The sequence below is a fragment of the Poecilia reticulata genome, linkage group LG22 (genome assembly GCF_000633615.1).
Source record: "Poecilia reticulata strain Guanapo linkage group LG22, Guppy_female_1.0+MT, whole genome shotgun sequence".
Classification (NCBI taxonomy): domain Eukaryota; kingdom Metazoa; phylum Chordata; class Actinopteri; order Cyprinodontiformes; family Poeciliidae; genus Poecilia; species Poecilia reticulata.
The window spans coordinates 12,177,967-12,197,914 of record NC_024352.1 but is presented as its reverse complement, the minus strand read 5'-3'; the positions used below and the strand labels follow the sequence as shown (position 1 = coordinate 12,197,914).

Here is a 19,948-nt window from a genome sequence, read left to right as displayed (position 1 = left end):
GACTAGAGGGGCTTGAGCACCTGTCCCTTTTGCTTCTTGCCCCCAAGTGCCCTTTTGGTCAATTATTATTATTATTATTTATTATTTATTAAGCCCTCTGACACATAACATATACTAAATTTATTAATTTATTTTGTATTTTTCAAGAAAAACAACATAACTCCTCTGGTCACCTTGTGACCTTTGACCTTTTGCCCGTGATGCTCGATGCAACTGCCTCTCGCGGCTAACTGGAGCTCAACGTAGCGAACGTTCCAGATTACAGGACAGTTTTGGTGAATTAAAAAAAATGTTTTTGGTGAATAAAGTGGAGTAGACTTGCTAGTTGTCAGATGACGGAAAACGTTGAACGTTGTATCGTTTTTGCTTCAGGACGGAGTAGCGGTTTAAGCAGAGAGGTAATGAAATACAACAGACACTGACAGGCCTCTGCGTCTGCCTTTCTCTGAAGAACTGAGCGGGAGGAGACAGCCAGGTGAGGAGAAACTGTTCTTATCTATCGATTCAGTATTTTTATCATACAGACATTAGGCTGTTGTTGTGCTATTGGCTAGCTGCTAGCTAACGACTTTGCTAGCAAAGCAAGATAACTAAAAAGCTTCTTCCCTGTATCGTTAATGATAGCGGTCATTCTTCAGTATTGCTTATGCAATAGGGGCACATCGCCCGTCCAAAACCAATCATCTCCATAATGGATATATGTCCGATCTTCTAATTTCTTTTGCTGCATAATGTACATTTCATTTACTCTAGCGTTAGGTAAATGTATCTTGAAGGAGAATAGCACTTAAATAAATGTCCAACAAGGATATTCATTTAGAATTAAAAATAACTCACCCTGAATTTCCATGATAGATATAATCCATGTAATAATCAATCAAGCTGCTCCAGTCCAATAAAAGCGTGTCATTAATGAAGGGGAAAAAACTCAATCCAGACATTAAGTAATATTGTTATGTTGTACTACAGACTGAAAAACATATTGGTTTAAACACAAGGGTAAAGAATTGGTAGTGTGGTTTAATATAGTGTTATGATCATAATTAATTACTGTATGTTTTGCTTTTTTCAGTTCAAAGATGTCACGTAAAAAAAGACGTCAGAAACAAAAAAAGGATTTGCCAGAAGCAGCCAATGGCAGTGGATTGTTGACCAACTGGTTCAGAGCAAGTACCGCAGGTCAGAACAAAACAAATAAAGGTTCTTACAATGATCAACATGCAGTTTTTGGTAGTGAACAATATATTTAATATTACAAGGCAGCTGTTATGTTTTTATAATGTTAAGGTGTAATAAATCTAGTTGTATGTCTCACAATTTGTAATTTATCATTGTTTATTAAACTCTGAAAGCTGTGACTTTGTTAATATTCTGTCCTAAAATGCGGTTAGATGTGCCCTTTTTTTTAGCACCTGCGCCTTTAGTGATCTCTGCACGGCCCTGTTGTATTGTATTGTGATATAAAAAATAGATTATTTTATTATTGCAATATAAAGGTGCAGTTCTGTGTCTCAAGATACAACTCCTGCTGTAGAGCACATGCTCAAGGTGTAAACTAGACTTCAGTACAACATTTTACCTGAAGGTATTTTATTATTATTGCATTAATTTTGACTTATGTGATTTTCATGTGACAAAACAGTTGTATTAAATTGTAGCAAATACAATTTTATTTAATTTGAACTTTACTGTTTTCTATGTATTTCAAATTCAGTCCAATCCAAAGTATTCAAAAATACTTTGTTGATCCCGAAGGGAAATTAAATGTAGTTGTAACTCATTTAATTAAGGAGTTGTTGTATATTCTGATGGCTGTGGGCAGGAAAGATATCCTGCAGATGTCTGTTTTACTTTGAATTTGAAGAAGCCTCTGACTGAAGGCACTGCTTTTCATTGACAGTCTTCTGAAGAAGATGGTCAGCATTATCCATAATTTTCTTGTTTTTATGTAAAATCTATTTTTGCATCATCATCTCCAGGGAGATTATACAGTTTATGCAAAGATTCCTTATATAATTTATATTATCATACAATTTGTATATGAATCCATTATTATTTTTGCTACACATTACATTTTCTATTTTCTTTTTCTTTTTTAGCAGAAACTGCTGCCAACACAGGAGGAGCAGGTAGGTTTCAGATGCCCTGGTTTATCTATTTCTTCATGCCATATCAGGACAAATGGGGCTACGCATATATTATTTGTAATATGTACAAATAATACCTATCAAAGGTCACTCAGGATACATGTTGCACTTAGGGCTTCCCGGAAATAAAGCATCATCTCTGTGTGGCTAATGATTTTCTTGGTGAACTCACAGGAATATCGGCATATATTCTAACATCAGTAACATGTGCTTTTGCATGCAGTAGGAGCAGTGGGTGCAGTGCTCATGGCCCCTGTGATCTTGAGCGCCATCGGCTTCACCTCAGCTGGGATAGCAGGGGGCTCCTACGCTGCAAGCATGATGTCGTCTGCTGCCACCGCTAACGGAGGAGGGGTGGCAGCAGGAAGCCTGGTGGCGATTCTACAATCTGCAGGTACCTAATGCTGTAGTCAACGCTATAGTTGACTTGATTCTAGTTTTAAGAGTTTTGCTTGCCATTTTAGAAAAGATAAATTACAGTTCTGCTCAAAATAGTAGCTACTGTTCAAGTAGTAGTAGCAAACAGCAGTGATTTATTTTATATAACTTTATACAGTTAACACCCCCTAATCTCTTAATGTGTTTGTTAATATTGCTCTTTTTCCAACATCCAAAGATAAGGAAGCAGCACATTTCTTCCTGTTCACATCGAAAGGGGAACATTTGAAATTTACATTGGCATTAATAAGGCTTATCACACTACTATGTTTGCTGTAGCCTGACTTCAGCTTCGCAAGCTCTGCTTAAAAAAAAAGAAACCCACTAGAGTTTATGTTTTTTTCCCCTTACATCTTCAGTAATCCTGTTTGGTTAGTGTATTAGTGTATGCACCTTTTTCTCCTGCAGGTGCATCCGGTTTTACAGAGATCGCCAACACGGTTCTGGCCAGCATTGGAGGTGCTCTTGGAACCTGTGTCGGAACTGCAGTGGGATGGCTGTCAAACATCTTTCAGAAACGAAACGAACAAAAAAGAAGGGAGGAAGCGATGAAAGCCATTCTGTTTGGCATCGCTGCAGGAGCTTTATTTATGTGGTCAAAACGCTAATTATTATCTTTGCTTTCTCAGTATTGGTGACCTCATGTTATACATTTAATTGGTGGGGAACTAAAAGAGCCACTTCATCATCTCATTTCTGCTTCATTGGTGCTCCAGTTAAACAAAATAAGACAGAACCCAACTTTTATTAACTTCTTTACATAAAGTTTAAAATATGAATTTCCTGTGTGATACATCAATACAAAGCATAGTTGTGAAATAGAAGAAACATGATTTATGAATTTCCAATTGGCTATGACGTAAAACTAAATTCTTATTCACTCCCCTCTAGGTCTGTAATTTTTTTTTCTTGAACTGCCTTTCGCTACAGATTTGTAATTAATTTTGGATTTTGCCTTTTTCAGTTGAAACCAGAAGTTTACATGTAGCAAATAAGTATATGTAAACTTTTGGTTTCAACTGTAAATGGAATTTTATTTGAGGAAAATAATCCCCTACTACCTGAATAAAGAAAATATTTATTCTGTTATGGTATGGTATGGTATGGTATGGTATGGAGTGTCGTGTAAAGTGGAGTTTGGCCTCCCTCCCATGGGAAGTCCAGATTTAAAGAGTACTTAAAAATTGATCTGTTGAAATAACAAAAGGTTATGTGAAATTAGTAAATATCATTTTCCTAATTTCACCTAGTCCTTTTATACTTGCTTCACAGTATAAAAGGACTGTGAAGCAGCACTACTTATTGGTAATTGTAACAATAATCAGCAATAATCATGTTTAATGTGTTTGCGAATTAGAAATGACATATAACATCACACCACTCCAAGTCAACGGCCTTCATTAAATTCTGATGGTAGAGGAAAGGTTGGGAAAAAGAGGAACTGAAAGGACAAAAACACAACAACAGGAGTTATTTAACACATTAATGCACCATTTAATTTTGAAACAGCATTACTTGGATTTGCTTTTCCAATAAAATTTGAAAAAAATATTCCTGAATAAAACTGGTTAAAAAAACAAGGCATATGATTTAATTTTGTGTCATTGTCGCTCAGATACTCATAATGATGCCTATTAATATCAGTTGTACTAGTTACATTTACTTGAGTAATTTTTTGGAAGATATTTACTTTTAGGAGCAATTTTACTAAACTTACTCTTAATTTTGTAAACATTTCTACATAATCTACTCTTATAAAGAACTTCATTTGATAATTTGATAACAAAAAATATAAAGCTAACTTTATACATTTAGTTTTTATGATTATGTCATTAAACTTTAAGTCTTATGATTAGTTCAATTCAGTATTTGAGTTTTACGGAAAACTTTTTTATTACTGAATAATTTCTTGGACGGCTACTTTTTACTTTTTCTTGAATAAAAATATGTTGGGAAGGTGATGTTGTGACATGTCCAGTTTCGGATTCTCCACCTCTGGCTAAGGAAATCGAAACTCGGTCAAACCGAAGTAGCAGTAAGTTTTAGACGTTGGCTTCTTTATGATGCGTTCAATGACAATCGGGAGCTCGATTCTTTTAGTTCCTATTTTTAACATTCCTGTGGGTTAAATGACTTTTATCACGTCGTAGTCCGCCTTTCGAGGTTTAGTGAATGTAGCCTCCATATTTGTTTCGTTTTCTCACGCAGGAAGCAGCACAATAAAACGTCAGTAGCAGCACACGCGACTCTGTGCGAGTATTTATGTCCGTGAGAAGCTGACGGTCAGCTTACTAGACTGCAGCCAGAAATAAGAACTGTCTCATTTGGGTGAGTCCGTCTAAAGTTTAGAAGAGATCAAAGTCTGTTTAAGTAATCGGTTTGATCGGTCTATTTTTGTAAGCTTTATATGTTGGTGTTGCGAAGAAGAAAATTTAGATATTTATTTAGAATAGATGGTTCAACTCAAGGCACCATAATATGCTGATTTTATTCCCGTGAACTTAACCAAGGCATAAACAAATTTATCTGTTTACCGCTAAGTGTTTAACAGACTTCTGTTTGTGTCGTTCCAACGCCTCTGCATTCTTTCAAGCAGAGGCTTGAAAGAATGCTTGAACGAATGCCTCTGCTAAGCGTTCTTTCAAGCTTAATAGAGGCACGGTGATTTTACATACTGACAATTCACTTCAAAAAATACTTTCTTTATCGCAAAGGGTAATTAAATCTCCTAACTCGTATCATCCAGCAAATATGTCTTGTATAACAAATCTAAAGAGTAAATAATTAATAATTCAATACATTTATTTATTAAATAATTTATTAAATAATATAATAATTTAACCCTTTCTCTGTGAAATTATTTTAATTTAAGGTTAATTGATGCTGATTTTCGTTTGTAAAATATAATTTTGATATTTATAGTTTATGCAGCAGTCACCCAATGGCTGCTGGAGATGGGCTTTAATTGCAATCATGTGACTAGGTGTTGTACTTTCAATTTGAATTATTTCTTCTTTTACTTGTGTTTAGATTTTCTTTTTTTGCAAGTAATGAGCACTCAGGACCTTGTTTGGTTGTATTTCTGTGACAAGTGCACTATGCATAGAGAGTGCGCCTCAGAATAACAAGTTCTCTCTCTCTGTGATCCACAGTGTGTTCGGTGTATTGGCTACACAGGACACAGTCCTCTCTTGCCACTGTGCTGCTTGTTACCGGTCCAGATATCCCCTAGGTTTGGCAGCAGTAATTACTGGGGTCTCGTCCAGGATTTTGAGTTTCCTGTTATGAGAGGTTGGCACTGAGACAACAGGACACGGTTGATGAAACTTCAGGAAAGGCTGCTTTGAATATATCATCCAGTGACCTGAAGCAATCTGTGAGACGTCAACATGGCCAACAGCACTTTACGGCAAGAACTGATATTCAGCCTCCAGAAAAAGCTTTTTTCTTTGAGTAGAGATCAACTACAGGTGATTGCGTTTATAATTGACGATGGTCCCGCGAATAACGTTGATGTTTTAAGTGTAACAGAACTGTACAACCTGATTGATGACTTCATCAGAAGTGAAAAACTGAGCTCATTGGAGGATGAAGGCATGACCCAGCTGCTTCTCTTGGATGACCTTATTAGTGACCTGCTGGCCTCTAATGGTGGTGCAGCTGGAAATGATCCAAACTCACCTCTCATAAGAACACATGATGCATCAGGTTCTCCAGCAACAGCCGCCGCTGCTGCAACACCAGCAGAATCACCTACAGAAAGAGAAAATGGTAAGAGGAGTCCCTCTTCTTGTGTGTGTGACTTGAATTTTTTTTTTTGATTAAATAATGCTGCAACTTTGTTTCCCCTCATAAACAGAGACTTTAGGCTTCATGGGGGACAAGTCTTCTCTCTTACAGTATTTTAGTTCTGATGTGTCATACAGTGACCTATGTAAACAAATAGATGATGGTTTATTGAAACTTATAAATACACAATCCTTAAGACAATGAAACCCTGGTACGTTCAAAAAGATGTTAACTTATAAGGTGAACACTGATTAGCCGGAGAGGTTTATCCACTCATATCAAATATAAAAATAGTTCTGAGACTCGAGTAACATGAAGCAATTTATGTACAAATGTTCCCTTGGTCAGCCTACACTGCAGAACCAGCAATCAAGCCAGCACTAACATGGTTTCATTTTGAGTGAAAATATGGGGTGGTACTCTTTTTCTTCGTGACCCACTTTCAAAACTAGTACATCTGTTTACACATTTAACAAAAATAAAATTTCTCCAAAAGTTACATGAAATTTGAAAATGTTGTTCTAATAAAGTTCTTGATAATGCATATCTTTTACATTTATGTGTTTTCCCTGGTGTTCAGATAAAGATTATCTATCTGAAAATAAACCACAGTAACCCTTTATCTCCTCTTGTGAACAGAAGGGTAATATCACAGAAAGGAACATGTATTTTGAAAGATTATGTCTCCCTCCAAATTGGACTTTTTCTCTCTTTTAGATCCTCAGAAGCAACAGGACCCACCAGCTCAGGACTCTGCTGATAAAAAGTCACGATCAGGACGCAGCAATGGAAACTTCTTGTCAAAGCCAGCAGGTAGAGAAATAAGTGGCATGATCTGGACCCTATCTCTATAAAAATATTGCTCAAGGAGGAATTAATTTGCTCAGAGAAACCTCAACTGTAACTGGTCAGATATTGTCCTACACTAAGGTAACATAATTAAATTATCTCCTACTACTTGTTTATATTTTCACATTGATACATTTTTATCGTAATTCTTTGTTATTAACACAAAAATGTGTTGAAACTGGATAGAAAAAGATGTATTTAATATTGATGCTTGATGTAGATGGTCGCAAACTTTAAAGACTGGACTGCAACAATAAAGTCTGTGACTGATCTATGTATACAAACTGAACCACAAAATTATACCCTATCAGATTAAGTTTTCAAAATAATTGTATTATTTTATTTTGAAAGAAGAAAGACATCTCACAAAAGATAATAAAACTCTACAAAAAGAATGCCCATTTTTGTTGTATTTTTAATGGTGCTTTAAGGTAAAAAGCATTAAGACGGTGTTTAGAGATTCACCGATCTGACTTTCTGTGGCCAGCACAGATTTCTGCTGGAGCTAGAACTGCTGCTGATTAATACAAGTCAATCTAGTCCTGGCCTCAGGTGAAAACTAACATTTTATGTTGGTGTTGTGTTTCAGGAAAAATTTTCATAGCAGCATCTGCAGGTATGACATTTTTTTCTTCTTTTTATGCTTGTCATCTTGACATACTGAGATGTTCTCAGTCTGACAGAAAATACAGCTGTGTTTGTGTGACAAAAAAAAATTATGAAGTTTAGCACTGGCCATAAATAGATCGTGTCACCTTGGCTGCAGAAACATTTTGGTTTGTTTTCTAAAATCAATGTTTTATTTTGTTCAGACAGTTTCTATTTAGCCACAGAGTAGACAAAATATATATACTTGTCTTAGCCTTCTTTTATTGTACTTTAATAACATGTTTGTGTCAAATATTTCTCGTTCTAAGTCTTGGGGGGAATCGGTGCAGTGGCGCTGGCTCCTGTTGTTCTGGGGGCCGTTGGTTTCACCTCAGCTGGGATAGCAGCGGGCTCCTTCGCTGCAAGCATGATGTCTGCTGCTGCCGTCGCCAACGGAGGAGGGGTGGCAGCAGGAAGCCTGGTGGCGATTCTACAATCTGCAGGTTCTTTGACTTGATTCTAGTTGTAGCTACTTCATTTACTTGCTGTAATAAAACAGGATAAAGTACAGTACTGTTCAAAATAGCAGCACTCCAACATCGCTCACGGGATTAGGAAATGTCCTTGATAGAAATTAGTCACTCCGGTTTGTTTATATGATGAGACATGATTAAATACTTGATTGAAGTAAACATATGAAGAGGTCCAAGAAACAAAAGACGCTGTTGGTCTGCTGGTGTACTTTGAGTACTTGTTAAAAAAAAACGTGTTGGTTCAAGACGAGCATTAACTGCATGGAGTGAACAGCTCAATCCAGAGACGTGTTGAAGTCTGTTCATCCTGTACCCATTAGACCATCTCACATTTGACATTTCCTGCAGGTGCTGTTGGTCTCTCAGCAGCCGCCTCTACAGCTGTGGCTGGTGTTGGAGCTGGTGTTGGAGCTGGTATTGGAGCCACTGCAGGGCTGCTGGCAGGCAGCACCAACAACCAAGAGGAGGTGAACAAAGAAGACAAAGAGAACAAGGATAAGGAAGAGAAGAATGACGGGGAGAACAAGGATAAGGAAGAGAAGAGTGAGGAGGAAGAGAAGTCAGAGGGAGAGAACAAGAAAAAATAGTAGAAGAAAAAAGGATAAGATAAAAGGATCATGAAAAAGGACAATAACTAGAAAAATGTACCTATTCTTGTCCCCACATTAATATTTTTTCCCACTTGCTAATCTACATCAAGTTGTCTCAGTATTTACAGTCCATCTTTACATTTACCTCACTGGTTATGTAATTCAAGAGACCTCACACCACATAACCTCTAATATTGTTGAAACACAACTGATAATCATTTAACTATGAAATTATTAGTATATTATATAAATAACTACAGTTTTGCATTAACATGTTTTCTTGCCTTCATGTTGGACTTTGTTTTAACTTAATTTTAACTTAATTCACTTGCTGTAATAGTACTTGTTTTAACAAGAACTGAGACTAAATGCCAAAATCTACAGCAGTCATCCTGTTTTGTTGCTTTTAAATTTTAAATTGTTTGCGGAATAAACTTGTAATTTTTAAAATATAGTTCTGTAGTTAGTACTGTGTGTTTCTTAAAAGAAGAACAAAATGTATAGTTGGTCATCAACCTTTTCAGTGGGTCCTCAAACATCTGAAAATGCAGTTTGTTGAGCTTAGTAATAAAGATTTTTAACACAATCATGCAAACACTTGGAAAGATAGATTACTTTTTTTAAATTCACATCACAACTTAGTATTTTATTATTTTCTCACCAGATATTTACAACAGCTTGTGTGACTCAACATAAAAAAACACAACATTTAGATTCAATTGCTTCATTTGAATAGAACAATCAAGCCTAGGCGGTTCCTTAAAGAGTGCCGAACAACATGAAAAATGTCTGAGGTTCAGGAAACTGAACTGTACTGTTTAGTCTCTTTTATACATGACTGGTTGTGATAAAAAAAAAAAAGTTGCATTGCCAACACCTGTGGTAACTCCATACAGGCCCAGAAGTTTGAAATAAGTGTTAAAATGAACAACTATGAAATATCCCTACATCAAATAACGTGTTTCACATAACTTAGTTATTACTTGCTGAAACTTTCCCTCGTACATTGTTGTATTTATCATACAACAACGTAAGATTCAGCTTGTTGCGCTTTTGTAGGTTTGGACGGCGGCCTTGCCCCAGAACGCGGTGCTGCATTCGGGGGCATCTGGAATTTCAAATTTATTCAGGGATGCGGACGAGTGTGCAAACAGGTCGCACAATGTGGACCAAAATACGCTATAATTTATGTCGTCAATTGAGAGAAGAAAAATTGTAAGATAATTATTTGTTGAAATAAAGGGTGAGAACATTTTGTGATTTTACTTCCGAGTGACAGTGAACACACCAACAGGAAGTTTCATTTTCTCTCTATCTTTATTAAACGCAAAATATAGTGTCCCGTCTCAAATCTGTTCTAGTTGGGTCTGTAGTTAAACTATGAGTCTCAGTGAGTACATCGCAATGCGATTCTTGATTTTAAAGCGTTGGTTTGAAATATGTTCGCATTAAAGATTAAACAAAGAAAAACAAACGAATGACAAATCCTTTTGAACATACTTCGTGATCATTTTAAATTCTCTGTGTTTTTCTCAGTGTTTTTTTTTTTTTGCATAGCTTTTATTGGGTAATTGTAGTCTTAAATATTACAGTTGGTCAAAAGGCTAGGTAATAAACTTATAATGATCTGCTTGTGTTTCAGGAAAGGTTCTTGTCATTACAGGAGGTGCAGGTATGACTTCTGCTTTTTATCTTGAAATAGGCAGCTGTTCCTGCATGCTAATGAGTCATGATGTCAAGTCTGACAATAAATAGATCCTATCACCTTGGTCACCAATGCCTTTGCATAACAAAACAAAAAAGATTTTATTACTCTTTTTTTTCTATTTATTTAGAAAGTACCAAAAAAAATGCTTTTTGTTTTTTGTAGTGTAGTTTTGTTTTTATCTATTGAATAATTGTAAACTGGCCACAAAATTATATGACTATTGCCTTTAGGAATTGCTCATGCTCCAGTACAATTCACATATAAGCTGTGTGACAAAATATCAGAAATGCTGATTTTTTGGGGGGGATAGTTTGTAGGTACAAAACTTATTTTTTGTGGTGTCATTCATTGACAAATAGAAAAATAATGATTTTATTTCTCCTTCTACAAGTTTTCAGAAAAATGATAAATCATTTCACAATTTTGACCGCTTACTGGTTTGTAGCATACCTGGCACAATACCAAGATGGAAAGACATCAGCAATAACTTCCACAAGCGTCGCTGTCCATTAGAATGGGAAAGGACATGACGCACAAAATTCTACAGCGAGAAATGCTTCTGAGAGTCCTTAAGAAAGTTGTGCAGATAAAAATGACTCACTTGTTTTAAATAATAGTGGGACAAAATTCATTCACAGTGATGTGAGACTCGTTTATTGCTTAAAGAAAACTCCTGCTCATTATATCGCCATGTTTTTTTTTCGGTTTAATGAAATTAACATGTTAATACCAAATGTTTCTTGTTCATAAGTATCTTGTATCTTATTCATAAGTTGTAGGAAGTGTGGGTGCAGTTGCCCTAGCTCCAGTGGCCTTGGGGGCCATCGGTTTCACCTCAGCTGGGATCGCAGCAGGCTCCTTCGCTGCGAGCATGATGTCTGCTGCTGCCGTTACCAACGGAGGAGGGGTGGCAGCAGGAGGCCTGGTGGCAGTTTTACAATCTGCAGGTATGTTGTTGCAGAAGATGAAAGTAAATTTGGGTCAAAAAAAAAAAAACAATAGTCCAGTGGTAACACTAATATAGTTGGTGCTATGGGTGGTACAGGAAGTCTGTAACTGGGAACACTTTGATTAACATGGCAAACCTAAAAATTTGGAACAAGTTTTGGAGAGGAGGCACTTCGTCTGATAGTTTAAAAGGTTGCATCAATTCAAACCCCGTTGGAGACGAAGGAAGCAAATGGTGACTAAGAAGTTAACTGAATAGTTGCTTAGCTGCTATAACAACAGCCCTCTTCCTGGATTTTAATATTGAAATCCTATTACTGAAAAAGGATTTTCAATAGCATTATTAAAATGAACAATAATTTTCAATAATTGAGCATTATTAAAATGCTCAATTATTGTCACATCCATTTTTGATGTGACATATTTCGCTATGACTTACAAACAAGACTCAGTGTGTTTACTAACGCTTCAAGACTGAGACCTCTGAACACATTAATCTGCTGAAATGTGCTGTGAATTCAACATGCTGTCACTTGATCATAATAATAGAATTGTCCTTTTATAGTAACAGTACAGAGAGACGTAGCGACAATTCTTAGAGTACAACATGTGCGTTGTACACAGAGTTTACACCAGTTGCTTACTTTCAACTCTCGTCTCTATGAGGTTTTACATAATCAAAACAATTAGCTCCAGCTAAAACTGCGCTATACAATACAATACAATAAAATAAAATAAATACACATTAGAACACAAAATTTAAAGAAATAAAGTCTTATTCAGTGTAAAATTCATCCTTCATTTTAAGGGATAATTATGATAAATGTCAGGACCAGGCAAATTGGTTTTGTTTCAGTTTTTCCTATTATATAATCCTTTGCCATTACTCTTTTTGTTATCTCTAAAAAAAAGTACAAATACATCTCAAAATTACAATGTCATAAAAAATTTCAATATTTTTGACATTCATTTAAAAAAGTTAAACTCACATATAAATTTATGACACATAGTGAAATACTTCTAGGATTGTGTCTTGTATTTTAGATTACTGTGCCCCAAAAATAATGTAAGATCAGTAAGCTTTTACTGACCACCTCACAGAGCCTCAAGTTAGATGAAAAGATCAGTGAGTTGCAGCTACACTTGAAGTTCATCACCCAAAGTATCAGTGAGTGAAAATCTTTTCTATAATCATTTAAAAGTGTGTAAATAAATTGGGGCATTCCTATTTTTTTTTAATAAAGGACAAATAAAAACATATTTTTAAATGGCTAATCCTTTTCATCTTAAATGTAACTTAAGTCTTAAATGTTGCATAGCCCGCTATCCATAGTCTGTGTTTAATTTGTTTCAAGCGGCGCCCGTCAGAGCTCATCTGCTGCTTGGTCATTTGAACCAAACTGTTGATGTTTGGGTTCCTGCAGGTGCTGCTGGTCTCTCGGGTGCAGCCTCTGCTGTTGTGGCCAGTGTTGGAGCTGGTGTTGGAGCTGCTGTAGGGCGATTGGCAGGAAAAACAAGCACACCAAAGAAGGAGGAGGAGAGGAAAAATGATCAGATGGGAGAAGAAGAAAAAGCCAAAAATGAAAAATAGGAAGAATTAGAATTAATATAACACTGTTTTGTTTAGTTGTCTGGTTGTTTTGTATCCTTGTCTCAGAATTAATGGTCTGTATATATAGTTTTAATTGACAGTTTATATATAAATGAACTGAGATTACATCACAGTCTAACTGGTCATGAAATTTAAAATTTTTAATTTAAAAAACTTACTGGATATATATTTTTTTGGAACTTTCTAAATATGCTCCAGAGCCAAGCTATATCATGAAAAATACTTTGTATTTAATAAGTTACATGAACGTTTCAAGAAAGTTCCTTGTAAGTCCGAGGAAAATAAATGGTAAGTTTTAAAAGAAACCTCTATGTTCAAGAACAGTAGCCATTAAATTCCATAAACACTGGAGAAATACTTGGAAAGTTTTGTAAAGTAACCACTAAGTCCTGAAAAGACTTAACAACATGACTGTTAAGGGTCTAATGTTTCCTGGGCCTCAATTATTTCCAAAAATGTATCAGCAAAGAGAGAAACAAATACCTCAATATATTGAATCAGTTTTTCTGGATTTATTGATATATTATTTACTTATCTATTGAGTGCAAATATTGAGTACAGGTTGAAGTTTTACAATTGATGCACACACGTACAAAGTTGTTTTTTTTCTTTATTCCGCTCTCAGAATGATGAGTAGAAATAGCATTCCCTCAAAATTTAGAAAATGCCAGCAGCAATTCACACATCCCAATGGCCTTTACCAAGACATGTTCACAGCAAAAAATAATGTTTCTTTTATTCATACTCAGATTATACATGTTTGAATTTCAGAATCTACTCTTTAAAACATGATTATATTAGATAAGAACATGACTTTAACTCTACTGGAGATGAAAAATATATTCCTTCTCTGTGCTATGGACTGTCTTGCACTTTTAAGGTTACATTACAGATGCTTGATATCATCCGTGCTACCATACTTCCAGTACCAGCCGCTGTTCCAGCTCCAAGCCATCCTAATCCTGCCATACCTGTAATGAAACAATACATTTGAGAAAAATAAGTATTTAACTTTTGTAGCTTGTTTTTTGTACACCTCCTGCACAAAACACTTTTTTTCAGTTCTCAGTTTAATTTTAAAAGATTCTTTTTTTTTTAATTGTTTAAAATAGCGTGGCAGTGACTTGCCTGCACCTATAACGATGTATTTACCTGTCGATTTAAATAAACAGCAAAGTAAGTCACATATACCAACAACAACTAAGTATACTGCTCAAAAAAAATAAAGGGAACACTAAAACAGCACAATATAACTCCAAGTAAATCAAACTTCTGTGAAATCAAACTGTCCACTTAGGAAGCAACACTGATTGACCCGAAGAGGGTCCCCGTTGTCAATCAGTGTAAGTGGACAGTTTGATTTCACAGAAGTTTGATTTACTTGGGAGTTATATTGTGCTGTTTTAGTGTTCCCTTTATGCAGTGTATATATAAATGTATATTCTCACAGATTTCTTCCTCCATTTTTCCTGGGTCGATGTGCTGTTCTTCTGTCTGATTTCGGAGGATTTTATAGGTTTCATTTCTCAGGAAATAGGAGCAATTACCAACATGGGACAGCAGGAGGCAGCAGAAGGCGGACTGAAAGTGCAGTATGACAGGGCGAGAATCTTATTTATTTCCATAAACGTCCCGTTTGCTGCCTAGACTTAACTTTGGACTTCCATTTGAGTCGTAACAAGCCATGGGTCTGCGTGAGTATTTTTCAAGTTATTACAGTCTGTCGTTTGTTTTTTTTTTTTTTAATACTTGCTTTCCTTTAAATTGATGCTATTTTTTTCTGCTTTTTCTTCATTTTAGTTACAATTGCTGCATGTTCTGTGGTCGGCGCTGGTGAGATTACATAGAATTTCATCTGCAATTAAAATCTTAAGGAATTTTTCAAAACTGTTTCTTCAGATGGTGATAAATAAATGTCCCTCTTGTGCCCATGAGGTGGGGCTGTGCTGGCTGCGCCTGTGGTTCTGGGAGCCGTGGGCTTCACGTCTATCGGTATCGCTGCGGGTTCCTACGCAGCTGGCATGATGTCTACAGCTGCCGTCGCTAACGGAGGAGGGGTAGCAGCTGGAAGCCTGGTGGCTGTTCTACAGTCAGTCGGTAAAAAAAATTAAATTGGGTTGTCCTTTAAAACTTATTTTACAAAAGAAAATAAATCTGTAAGACTGACATGGGAGTTCTGAGCATTTTCGTGTTTACCGGCTGCAGGGATGGCTGGTCTAGGTACAGCTGCCACTGCCGGTGTGGCAGGTACCGGGGGAGCTGTTGGAGGACTCCTCGGCCTTATTATTTAAGACAGACACCATTCTGCCATTTTACAGAGAAGACAAAGAAGTTGTCCAATGGGGGGAAAAAAAATCTACAAATATTCTACTGAGTTCAAGTTTTACTGCAAACAATCCTATCAAATGAGTCAATAAAATTATTTAACAAGTTTTGACTGGTTATATTGTGTCAAGGTTGTTGTTGTTTTTTTCTTTTGCCTCTTTCTTTTAAAATATATTTCTGAAGATGAATATTAGGTCTGTGTTAAGGTCTGAACTTTCTGTTGCATGAATGTGGTATATTAAGATTTTATCTCCTTGAAGAGAGAGCAGTGTGATGGTAAACACGCAATGGGCGGTGCTAGAGGGACAAATATCCAAATGACTCCTTCAAGAAAATGTTTCTATTTTTCTTGATTTTTAATTTAGTTACTTCTTACCTTTTTTGCTAGTGGTTCACTGCTGTGTTGAATTTGTGCCATAAACAAGATGTAGAAATTAAACATGTATCAGTGAGAGAACATGTGACTTTTTGAACATTAATCCAGAGTAATCAGGAAAGCACATACTATCGTCAGGATCCTTAGCTTTCATGTTAAAACATTTGAATCTGAGTTAATAAGACCAAAAAATTATGAGTGTAGCTGTTTATAAAATGTGCTTATAAGTAAAATAAATGGCGCTGACTGTGACCTTAAACTGCTCTGGTTTTTGGCAGTGGAGTGTATTTAACACTCTTATTTTAAAATGCATTTTAATTTAAATCTGATTAGTTTTTTTCTTTCCCTTCAGCCAAAGTAGATAAGAAATTATATGGCATCAAAAACAAAACATGTTTTGTGCTATAAGTCCCCCCCCCCACCCCCCAACAATCCCAAAGCATTGTACAGCTGTGAAGTAAAAAAGGAAAAAAAAAACACACATGAGCATTACATCATGCTGCAGACGAACAAGAGTCAGAGTTAGCTACAATGTCTATGGTTAGCTACATCTCCTGCCCCCCAAAAAACATGACTAATTACATTTTTTCTCGTTCTTAAGACTTCCGAGTTAATAAAAAAGAAAAGTGTCATTTAAGGAAAACATAAAATCAAGTCATGACTTGGGTGCACCCATAGTGGCATATTTACCTGTTGAATAAGAATAAACATTTTTTAAAAAGCTATTTTTTTTCGATGACGCAAGGGAAAGGGGCTGGGCTCTATAGATAAGGTTTCGTTTCTCAGGGAATGGAAGCAATGACCGTCATGTAAACAGCAGGGGGAGCAGAAGACTCTGAAGGGAGGAGGGAAATTTTCTTATTTCCAGGATTTATTTATTTTTTTCGGTAGGCATCATATTTAAAGCCCAGACTTAACATCGGACGTTCAGAAATCCCAAACCATGGGTCTCTGTGAGTATATATTTTTTCCTGGTTGTTGTTGTTTTTTTTTTTTGTTTTTTTTGTTTGTTTTAAAAAATACTTGCTTTGCTTTTGGATTGATGAAAAATTGTTCTGCCTTTCCTTCATTTTTAGTAACTATCGCAGCAGCTTCGGCTCTCGGTGCTGGTGAGTCTACTGAAAATCTTGTGCTCAGTTCGTCGCTATAATAATGCTTTTATGGTGTATTTTGAAACTATAACTAAAATAAATTGACGAAAGCGTTTTCCTCTTGCCCTCATAAGGTGGGGCGGTGGTAGCAGCCCCGGTGGTGCTGGGAGCCATCGGGTTTACCAGCGTGGGGATAGCGGCGGGGTCGTATGCAGCATCCATGATGTCTGCGGCCGCCGTCGCTAATGGGGGCGGCGTGGCAGCAGGGAGCGCGGTGGCTGTCCTGCAGTCAGTTGGTAAATGCCTAAAATTGGGGTTATGCCGTGCAAGTTGTCTCACAAAAAAGATAAATAAACGTGACTCATCGGAGTTAGGTGTGTTTGCTAATCCTTATGTGGTGTTTCCCCTGCAGGAATGGCTGGAATGGGGGCAGCCGCCACATCAGCTGTGGCCGGTGCGGGAGGGGTGCTTACAGGACTTGCGGCCCTCATTTTTTAAGACGCACATCATTCATATGACAATTTAAAAAAAACTTTCCAAATGAAAATCAAATTGAACTCAAGGCAAACAATGTTGTTAAATGAATGATTCTAAATAAAAGCATTCGAGATGTATTTACTGAGGTTTTGTTTTTTTTTTTGTCATTTTTTGCCTCTTTCTTGTACAAAATATAATGGACTAAAAAGTAAACGCTGTCGCAACATTTAACCAGATTTCTGAAGATGCTAATTATGTTTCCATCCAAGTCTCTGTCACCCTGTTCTGCTCTGGGTAGCAGTTTAGTTTCCTGAAATGTGCTCAATGAAAGCAGAGCAGGTCATGGTGAGCAATGTGATGATGCGCATGCAGGGGGTGACTCTTAGCACGCTGATTGAACGCTAGATTGAAGAAAAGTTTTTCTATTTGCAGACATTTTTCACTCATTTTGTAGTTTTTATGGACATCCAACGTCATTATGAATGCACACATATTATCGATGGATCCATTCTGGAATTGTAAAACTTCTTGTTAAAATGTTTCAATCTGAGTTGAGAGGAACATCTAGTAAAGAGTAAAATCCATTATGTTTACTTACAGATTTAAAGTTAAATAAACTGCACCCGTTTTCTACTGCTTGTGACGCCAAACCGCTTGAATCTTTTGGCAGTAGAACGTGTTCAGCAAATACTGTGTATTTTAAAGGGCGTCTTAACTTAAATTTGATCTCCTCATGACTCAACAAAAAGCACCTTTCTTGGTGCCCACATTGGGAAAATAAAACTAAAAGTGCAACGAGATACCATGTAATAAAAAGAACTGAGGTACAAATTACAGAGACAATTTTAAAACCTGCTTTCTCAGTGTGAAGACTGGCTGTCATTCTGTTGAGTCATTGCATTCAAATTGTTAGATAAGTCTTACAGTGAGGGGCATGTTTATTGTCAGTGGTAGTTTCATAATGCTTACATGTTGGGCTGCAGGATATTATGTAAACTTGTGATATTTGATCTGATATCTATGTTGATGGATGCTGCCACAATCTGATTATAAAAATAAAATGTGCACAAACTGTTTTCTGCTTTGGATCAGTAAGCAGAACCAAAAACTTCAGAAAGTAACGTGATAAAACGTGTTGCTTTAGTAAAGGAAAAAAATCCCAGTAATAACTTTACGTTTGTGTTCTTGAACATTTTCAGTGCCAAACTGGAACAGAGATCTTGACTGTAGGGTATATTTAGCTTTTAAATGTATACAGAAAAAAAATATTTGCATTTATACTCCAATATAAAGATTTATCCACTGTTTTTAAGTTTATATTTCAAATGAACTTAAAATGTAGCTATATTGTACATGTGTCATTATTGTGGCACTACAGGATTCTGCTGTAAAACATGGTGCTTATGTTTTGATTATCAAGAAAACCTAAAGAATGTAACAAAACATGTCAGTCAAATATTTAAGACTTTAAGACGTCAAAAACAAGACATGCATTCATGATGTTTCTGTGTACAATGATTTAAGAATGCCATATTTCAGGTTTTCTTCGTCACAAAGCTCCCATCTCTAATCTGTGCATCAATACAAATAGTTTCCTCCAAGAACCCTAAAGCGACAGCGAGGTCAATAAAAAACAAACAGCTTAAAGTGAGTTCATTATCAAAATATGTTTTTAGTATTTAATCTTAAAGCATTTTTTAAATATGGATTTTTTTTTTCCCCAAGTCAGAATTTTACTTACTTTTACTAATTATTTTGCAGAACTGCTTTTCAACTGTATGACTTGGGTCAAGTATTTAGTTATCTGTTTATCTGCAGCAATGTTGATAAATTATGTTTTTGCTTTAAATGCCATTATTCTGGCATTTAGCAGGTAGAAAAAAATGTGGTACTACTAACTGACCTAAAACAAGATAACTTTATTCTGACATCACTTCAGACACTTCAAAATATACATTATGTGTCTTTTTATATTGTGTATGTGCTCTTCTGGATTCAGCTGTATAAACTGATGGGCAAGCTTTATTGATTTTAGTTAAATGTAGCTTACAAGTAAAATAAACAGCACTCATTGACTACAGTTGCTTTGTTTGTGATGTCAAGATGAGGTGAAGTGTATTTGGCACTCCTAATAAACGTACAAGCAACAAGATGTGAAATTAAAAGAACTGAGGTAAAAATTACAGTCAGTTTTAAAACCTGGCAACGTGTAAAGATTGGGCGTCCGTCTTCTTACAGTGAGTGTTTACAGCCTGTGGTGGTTGTTACACTGGTTACATGTAGGTCAGCAGGACATTAAGAAAACTTGTGATGATACTGGTAGTCAGGCTGCACAGTGGCACAGTTGGTAGAGCTGTTGCCTTGCAGCAAGAAGGCTTGATTCCCGGCCCTGATCTTTGCATGTTCTCCGCTGTGCATGCGTGGGTTTTTTCCGGGTACTCCGGTTTCCCCCCACAGTCCAAAAACATGGCTGTCAG

At 36.3% G+C, this 19,948-nt stretch overlaps 5 protein-coding genes across 6 annotated transcripts; all 5 read left to right on the top strand.

The window, feature by feature from the left end:
* The first annotated feature begins 459 nt into the window (after positions 1–459).
* Positions 460–3,606, top strand: LOC103458720 (interferon alpha-inducible protein 27-like protein 2). Its single transcript, XM_017302656.1, has 5 exons — positions 460–475; positions 1,073–1,179; positions 2,100–2,129; positions 2,371–2,541; positions 2,994–3,606. The coding sequence occupies exons 2-5, from the start codon at positions 1,080–1,082 to the stop codon at positions 3,191–3,193; spliced, it is 501 nt and encodes a 166-aa protein (XP_017158145.1). The 5' UTR covers positions 460–475; positions 1,073–1,079; the 3' UTR covers positions 3,194–3,606.
* A 1,018-nt stretch (positions 3,607–4,624) lies between these two features.
* LOC103458585 (interferon alpha-inducible protein 27-like protein 2B) lies at positions 4,625–9,388 on the top strand. 2 transcript variants are annotated; one of them, XM_008399500.2, is made up of 6 exons: positions 4,625–4,913; positions 5,738–6,356; positions 7,092–7,187; positions 7,813–7,839; positions 8,141–8,314; positions 8,693–9,388. In XM_008399500.2, exons 2-6 carry the CDS (start codon positions 5,975–5,977, stop codon positions 8,929–8,931), a joined length of 918 nt encoding a protein of 305 aa, XP_008397722.1. In that variant the 5' UTR covers positions 4,625–4,913; positions 5,738–5,974; the 3' UTR covers positions 8,932–9,388. The 2 variants fall into 2 exon arrangements, with proteins under 2 accessions (XP_008397722.1, XP_008397723.1); XM_008399501.2 differs by having other exon boundaries at positions 4,628–4,913; positions 8,141–8,310; positions 8,693–8,894.
* An 850-nt stretch (positions 9,389–10,238) lies between these two features.
* On the top strand, positions 10,239–14,295 carry LOC103458581 (interferon alpha-inducible protein 27-like protein 2A). Its single transcript, XM_008399496.1, has 4 exons — positions 10,239–10,324; positions 10,577–10,606; positions 11,416–11,589; positions 13,015–14,295. Exons 1-4 carry the CDS (start codon positions 10,315–10,317, stop codon positions 13,179–13,181), a joined length of 381 nt encoding a protein of 126 aa, XP_008397718.1. The 5' UTR covers positions 10,239–10,314; the 3' UTR covers positions 13,182–14,295.
* A 490-nt stretch (positions 14,296–14,785) lies between these two features.
* On the top strand, positions 14,786–16,165 carry LOC103458582 (interferon alpha-inducible protein 27-like protein 2A). Its single transcript, XM_008399497.2, has 4 exons — positions 14,786–14,896; positions 15,003–15,035; positions 15,138–15,299; positions 15,408–16,165. The coding sequence occupies exons 1-4, from the start codon at positions 14,887–14,889 to the stop codon at positions 15,491–15,493; spliced, it is 291 nt and encodes a 96-aa protein (XP_008397719.1). The 5' UTR covers positions 14,786–14,886; the 3' UTR covers positions 15,494–16,165.
* A 510-nt stretch (positions 16,166–16,675) lies between these two features.
* On the top strand, positions 16,676–17,617 carry LOC103458583 (interferon alpha-inducible protein 27-like protein 2A). Its single transcript, XM_008399498.2, has 4 exons — positions 16,676–16,856; positions 16,980–17,012; positions 17,129–17,290; positions 17,407–17,617. The coding sequence occupies exons 1-4, from the start codon at positions 16,847–16,849 to the stop codon at positions 17,490–17,492; spliced, it is 291 nt and encodes a 96-aa protein (XP_008397720.1). The 5' UTR covers positions 16,676–16,846; the 3' UTR covers positions 17,493–17,617.
* The last annotated feature ends 2,331 nt before the right edge of the window (positions 17,618–19,948 follow it).